Source organism: Elgaria multicarinata, chromosome 10 (genome assembly GCF_023053635.1).
Source record: "Elgaria multicarinata webbii isolate HBS135686 ecotype San Diego chromosome 10, rElgMul1.1.pri, whole genome shotgun sequence".
NCBI classification, from domain to species: domain Eukaryota; kingdom Metazoa; phylum Chordata; class Lepidosauria; order Squamata; family Anguidae; genus Elgaria; species Elgaria multicarinata.
In genome coordinates this window covers 46,405,532-46,412,256 of record NC_086180.1, presented here as the reverse complement: position 1 = coordinate 46,412,256, position 6,725 = coordinate 46,405,532, and the positions used below count along the sequence as shown (strand labels likewise).

The window sequence follows — 6,725 nt, the reverse complement described above, 5'->3', positions numbered from 1 at the left end:
ATTTCTGCCAGCCGAGGTCCATCCATCGCCGCTTGAAGTCGCCAGTAGGAGCCCCCGGAGCAACAACAACAAAACGGCTGGCGGCCATCGGGGCTGGAGGAGAGTCGCTCTCCCTCCTTGGGAGAGTGGGGGAGCGGTCTGGCTTAGTCGGCGAGAGAAGTTTGGCTCGCCGCTTGAGGCTGCAGCAGGGAAGGTCCTCGGTTCCTGGGTGGGCCGTGGAGGGGGGCGAGGGTGTTCCTGGGCGGCGCGAGGAGCTGCCAGCCCCCACCCCCTCGCCTCCCCTTTAGTACCTGCAGCAGGCAGTGGCCGAGCCCAGAGAGCCCCGCTTCGGAGGAGCACACAAGCCCGGGTCGTGCACCTTGCCGTCGACGCCACCGGCGCTTCCCATCCCCGGGTCCCAAAGCCCGCCGAAAGCCGGGGCGCACAACAGCACCGCGCGGGGCGAGAGGCGGCGGCATGGCCGAAGCGACGAGGCACCTCCGCCGCTGCCGGGCGCTGCTCGGCGGCGCGCGCCTTCTCCTCCTCCTCCTCCTCCTCCTCCTCCGCCTGGCGGCGTCCGGGCACAGCCAGCAGCAGCCGGACCCCGCCGATCCCGAACCGTCGCTTCTCCTCTTGCCGGCGGAGTCCGACCCGGGCGCGCTCGACGGCGGCGGCGCTTCGGGGATCCTGGTGGCCAACCGGGGGCTGCGCGTGCCTTTCGGCCGCTCCGTCTCGCTCGACCCGTCGCGGGACTTGGTGCTGCGCGTGCAGCCGGGAGATAAGTGCGTCCTGACGGTGCTGGAGAGCGGGCCGCCTCCCGCGCCTCACCGCCCTGGCGCGCTTTCCCCCAAGCGCTTCCCGTGCGACTTCGGCCCCGGCGAGGTGACCTACACGCACTACGGCTCGCGCAGCCCCGGCCGCGACCGCCTTAGCCTGCAGCTGCGCTACGATTCCCCCAGCCGCACTCTCATCGCGCCCTTCACGCTCGAGGCCGAGGTGCTCTCGCAGCAGCTGCGCCTGCTCAGCCGCAACCTGCCCCTCGCCGTGGAGAACCTGCGCGGCCTCAGCCCGCCCCTGGACGCCAAAGTGCTGGCCTTCGCCGAGGCGGGAGAGCCCGGCCGCCCGCGCCGCTGCCGCCTCACCGCCTTGCCTCACCCCGCGGGTAGCGGCAGCCACCTGCCCGCCTACGGGCGCCTCGTGGACTCCAGCGGGCGCCCCCTGCCGCCGGGCTACAGCAACGATTGCAGCCGCTTCCTGGAGGATGGCATCCGCTATGAGCACACGGCCGCCACGCCCTCGCCCAACCGCGACTACATCCCCATGCGGGTGGAGGTACTGGAGGAGGGCGACTCCCTGGAAGGGCCAGGCGAGCAGGAGTATTTCCAGGTGGTGGTTCGCATCCGGCCAGGTGCTGAGAACACCACGCCCAAACCGAGCTTTGTGGCTTTGCTCATGATGGAGGTGGACCAATTTGTGCTCACCGCCATCACCCCGGACATGTTGGCGGCGGAGGACTTGGAGACCCCATCCGACCTGCTGCTGTTCAATCTCACCTCACCTTGGCCCAGCCCAGGTGGGCAGGACAGGACAGCGGGGGAAGACCCCCGGTTCCAGGGTTATTTGATAAGCACCGATGACCCTAGCCGGCCACTCACTTCCTTCACTCAGCAAGAGGTGAGGGAGCTGAAGATTGCCTACCAACCCCCCACAGTGGACTCTGACCGCGAGCGACTCTTCCAGCTTGAGATGGAGGTGCTGGACCCTGAGGGGGCCTCGTCGGAACCCTTTGCCTTCGTGGTGGTGGTGAAGCCTATGAATACCTTGGCCCCAGTGGCTGTCTTTAATCGAGTTGCTGGGCCCCAGATGATGCTTTTTGAAGGCCAGTCAAGGCCACTTTCTGGCAACCTTGAAATCAGTGATGAGGACAACCTGGATGAGGTGAAGGTTTGGGTTACAAGAGGATTAAAACATGGCGAACTCAGGGTTTTGGGTGCATCGCCTGGTCGCCAGTTTTTTACTGCAGCTGAGTTGGAAGCTGGACGGGTGATCTACCAACATGATGGCAGTGAGCACAGCTACAGTGATAACATTATCTTCCGCATGGGGGATGGGCAACACCAAGTGGAGTTTCTTTATCCAATCACGATTGCCCCTGATGATGACCAGCCGCCCCTCCTGAATGCCAACACTGGCTTGGTCCTCAGCGAGCACCAGGTGGTCCAGATCTCTCCCTTTGTCCTGAGTGCTACTGACATAGACTCTGATGACTCAACCATTCGATTTGTACTTAAGGAGGTTGAAGGGCTTCCAGGGACATCCACCCATCAACGTCTTGGTGAGCTTCTTCTACGTCAGCCAGAGATTCCATTATCTTATGAGAAGGAGGAAGATGTGGAAGGGGATCATGGTGCTACATCCTCCTGGCACTTTGTGGAGAGTGAAGGTGTGTATGAGAAGGAGGTGACTGAGTGGCTGCAACAGGATATCTTGGATGGAAAGTTGTTCTACAGGCACACAGGGCCTCATAGCACGAACTTTGTGATGGACCAGTTTGTATTCTATCTCCAGGATGATAACGACCCACCAAATCAATCGGGAGAGCAGGTGTTCATCATCAAGGTCCAACCAGTGGATAACCTGCCCCCAGAATTGTACCCAGGTACCACTTTGCAGATGACTGTCCTTGAATATCAGGTGACCCACTTCAGAAAGCGCTACCTACGCTACACTGATTTAGACACCGATGACAGGGAACTGAAATATACAATACTCACACCACCAACGGACACTGATGAAAACCACCCTGTGTTGGCAGGAGAAATTGTCTTGACTGATAACCCTCTGGAGTCCATTACACACTTCACTCAAGCACAAATAAATCATCACAAGGTCGCCTATAGGCCTCCAGACCAAGAGCTTGGCATCACCCCTAGGGTGGTGCAGTTCACTTACAGTGTAGAAGACACAGCTGGCAATTCCGTGAGAGGTACCTTCACTCTGTTTCTGCAGCCAGTGGATAATCAGCCACCACAGATCACCAATGCTGGTTTCATGGTGTTTGAGGGAGGCCACTTCCTCCTCACCAGCAGTCAGCTGGATGCCACTGATAAGGATACAGACACTGACCGAATTGTCTTCACCTTAACTGAGACACCCCAGTATGGCCACTTGCGCTACTTGGAGGAGGGATTGATGATACAGGGTGAATCTTTTCTATTAGATGACATTGCTAATGGTCGCATATCCTACAAGCATAGTGGTGACGAGTACACAAGTGATTCCTTCCAGTTGGAAGTAAGTGATGGAGTCCATCAAGTGCCAATCATTGTTAAAATTGCAGTTCAGCCAGTGGATGATGAGCGTCCCAGCATCACCATCCCTGGTAGTAATGGTCTTTTGGGAGCTTTTATTGATGTGCTGGAAAATAGTGTTACTGAAATAACTACTTCTCTGATCCAGGGGACAGACGAGGATACCGATGAGCTGGCATTAACTTTTATTCTGGAGGACTCCCCCAAGCTAGGCGATATCTTAGTGGATGGGGTGCCCTCTAAGAGTTTCACCCAGCAGGACCTCATTAATGGGGCGGTGGTCTATGCTCACGTCGGGGGAGAGATTGGTTTGAAAAAACTGTCTGATTCTTTCAATCTTACTATCTCAGACCTCTCTAATGAGTGGGTGGTGGGAGGCAGCACAGTAGAAGGGGTGCGTGTAACTGTGACTATTTTGCCAGTGGACAACATTGCTCCTGAGGTTATGGTGGGGGAAGAGCCATTCACCGTTTATGAGGGAGGAAAAAATGTGCTAAGCTTACAGCTGGTGGATGTGGAAGATGTAGATACTCCCAGGGATGACATCCTGTGTACCATCCTAATACAGTCCACTTCTGGGTACCTGGAAAATATTTCTCCAGCCCCTGGGTCCGAAAAATCCAGGGCTGGGACTGCCATCAGTGCATTTTCCATCAAGGATATTCGTCTTGGACACATCAACTATGTGCAGAGCATCCATAAGGGGGTAGAACCTTTGGAAGACAGATTTACTTTCCACTGCTCTGATGGTATCAACTTCTCGCCACACCAGTTCTTTCCCATTGTTATTATCCCGACCAATGATGAGAAACCTGAACTGTTTGTACGTGAGTTTGTGGTGCTGGAAGGGATGAGCTTGGTGATTGACACTCCTATTCTTAATGGTGCTGATGCTGATATTCCTCCAGATGAGTTGCGTTTCTTCATAACTGTTCCTCCTAAGCATGGACAGATTGTTAATCAGCTGGCCACTGGCACTGTGTCGGTACGCAATTTCACTCTGGAAGAAATCCGGGAGGCATCCAGCATTGTGTATGAACATGATGACTCAGAGACTAAAGAGGACACTTTCAAAATCCAATTGACTGATGGCCTGCACACAGTGGAGCAAGAAGTGTTAATTATGGTCATCTTGGTGGATGATGAGACACCCAGGATGTCTATCAATGATGGATTAGAAGTGGAGATTGGTGAGTCCGAAGTTATCACTAATCAAGACCTCAAGGCCACTGATATTGATTCAGAGGACAAGATGCTCACTTACATTATTCGTTTGTTACCCAGGCATGGCCTTCTGCAGCGTATGAGCAAAGAAGGAGAGTTGCTAGGCAATATTACCCTGGGCATGAATTTCACACAGGATGACATAGACCAGGGTTGTATACGCTATATTCACATTGGCCAGCAGGGAGTCCGTGACTTAGTTAAGTTTGACGTTACTGATGGCATAAATCCTTTGATAGACAGATACTTCTACATTACCATCAGTGGTATTGATATGGTCTTCCCTGAAGTGATCAATAAAGGAGTCACCCTGAAAGAAGGTGGAAAAGTGACACTCACTACTGACCTCCTCAGCACAAGTGACATTAACAGCCCTGATGAGCATCTCAGGTTCAGTATCACCCGGGCCCCAAGCAGAGGTCACTTGGAGAACTCTGACAGCCCTGGAATTCCAGTCACTACCTTCACGCAACTCCAGCTAGCTGGAAACAAGATTTATTACATCCATACTGCAGAGGATGAGGTGAAGATGGATAGCTTTGAGTTTGAAGTGACGGATGGCTATAACCCAGTCTTCCGCACTTTCAGGGTCTCCATTACTGATGTGGACAATAAAAAGCCTGTTCTAACAATCCATGACCTGACAGTTCAAGAAGGGGAAACCAAACTGATCACCCCATTTGAGCTGAACGTAGATGATCGAGACACACCTGACCATTTACTTCGTTTCATAATTACCCAAGTCCCTGTCCATGGCCAGATAATTTACAACAACAGCTACTCTGTGTCCAGCTTCACTAAACAAGACTTAAATGAGAACATGATCAACTACAGACATGATGGCACAGAAACTAGCCAAGATAGCTTCTCTTTCACGGTTACTGATGGGACCCACTTGGACTTCTATGTTTTTCCTTATACCATGCTTGAAACACATCACCCACAGATGATGAAGATCCAGATCAATTCTCTGGACAATGGTGTGCCACAGATAGTAGTGAATAAGGGTGCCCCAACCCTCAGAAGTGTTCCAACTGGTCACCTAGGCTTCTTAATTACCAGCAAGACCCTGAAGGCAGAAGACAGAGACAGTCCACACAAAGTGCTGAAGTACAAGATCACAGAAGGACCAAAACATGGACTTCTCATTAATACCGGCCTAGGAAATGGAAGTGTTAAAGCTTTTACACAAGGTTAGTACTAATTGATTTCCACCTATTTTTTAGAATTTTAATTTCATGTAAATACGTGTAGCTTTTTAGAAGATTACCTTTTTGTTTTTGTTTTTAAGGCCTTGCATCATTTACTGACTCTTGCCCACAGACCATTTAGGGCGCAATCCTATGCATGTTTAGACTGAAAAACATCCTGCAACTCCCAGCATTCCCCAGCCAATGCTGGGAGTTGTAGGACGTTTTTCTGTCTAAACTTGCATAGAATTGTATACATTCTTTGGAAACCATACAGATTTCATTCCATTGTGGGGAAAAGGGCTGTGGAGTTGTAGTAACAAAATATACACTAACAGAGTTAAAATGTTTGCCATACTGGGTTTCTCAAAGCCCTTGAGTGGAGTAATCATGTAAAAGCTTTTATAACCTGCTTTGCCAAAAAAAAAAAAAACACCTTAAAATTCTAGAAGTGTTTTTATCTCTAAATTTGTTAGCATCCTAATATATATTATCAAAGGATATACAACCTAGCACAAAATGTCAGAAATTGTATATTTCTTCCGAAATTTGCTGTAACAAAGGGTCCAACCCAAGAATCAATTAAGCAGAATTACTTGCATTAATATTTGATTTCTGGTGGCACTCTAGTTTTTTTGATAAATGTTCAAAATCTGTGGCCATGGCTAGACCAGACCTATATCCCAGGATTGTCCTGGGATCATCCCTGTGCATCCAAATGACACACAGGGGATCCCAGGAGCAGGCAGGGACAACCCCTCCATTTGCCTGGGATAATCCTTGGGTCTAGCTAAGGCCTGTATCAACTCAAGGAGGGACAAACAGGATTGCGCCTCAGACCTCCATGAACTGATTGGATCTGTATGCACATGTAGGAAAATTAGAATTTACTGGTGACTTTTTCCTCAAACCACCTGTTTAAAACGATGAAAGGTTCCCATTTCCTGTCTGTGTAACCTGCAATTGGCAGCTTGTCACAGAAAAAAGGTGCATCACGTTTCCTGTAGACTTCTCTCTTAAA

At 51.4% G+C, this 6,725-nt stretch overlaps 1 protein-coding gene across 1 annotated transcript in view; it reads left to right on the top strand.

Moving 5' to 3' along the window:
- Nucleotides 1-456: 456 nt before the first annotated feature.
- Nucleotides 457-6,725, top strand: part of FREM3 (FRAS1 related extracellular matrix 3) — an 87,952-nt gene continuing 81,683 nt past the window's right edge. Inside the window, exon 1 of the mRNA XM_063135085.1 lies at nt 457-5,707. Coding sequence (XP_062991155.1) covers nt 457-5,707 — 5,251 coding nt within the window. The remainder of the gene's footprint in view (nt 5,708-6,725) is intronic.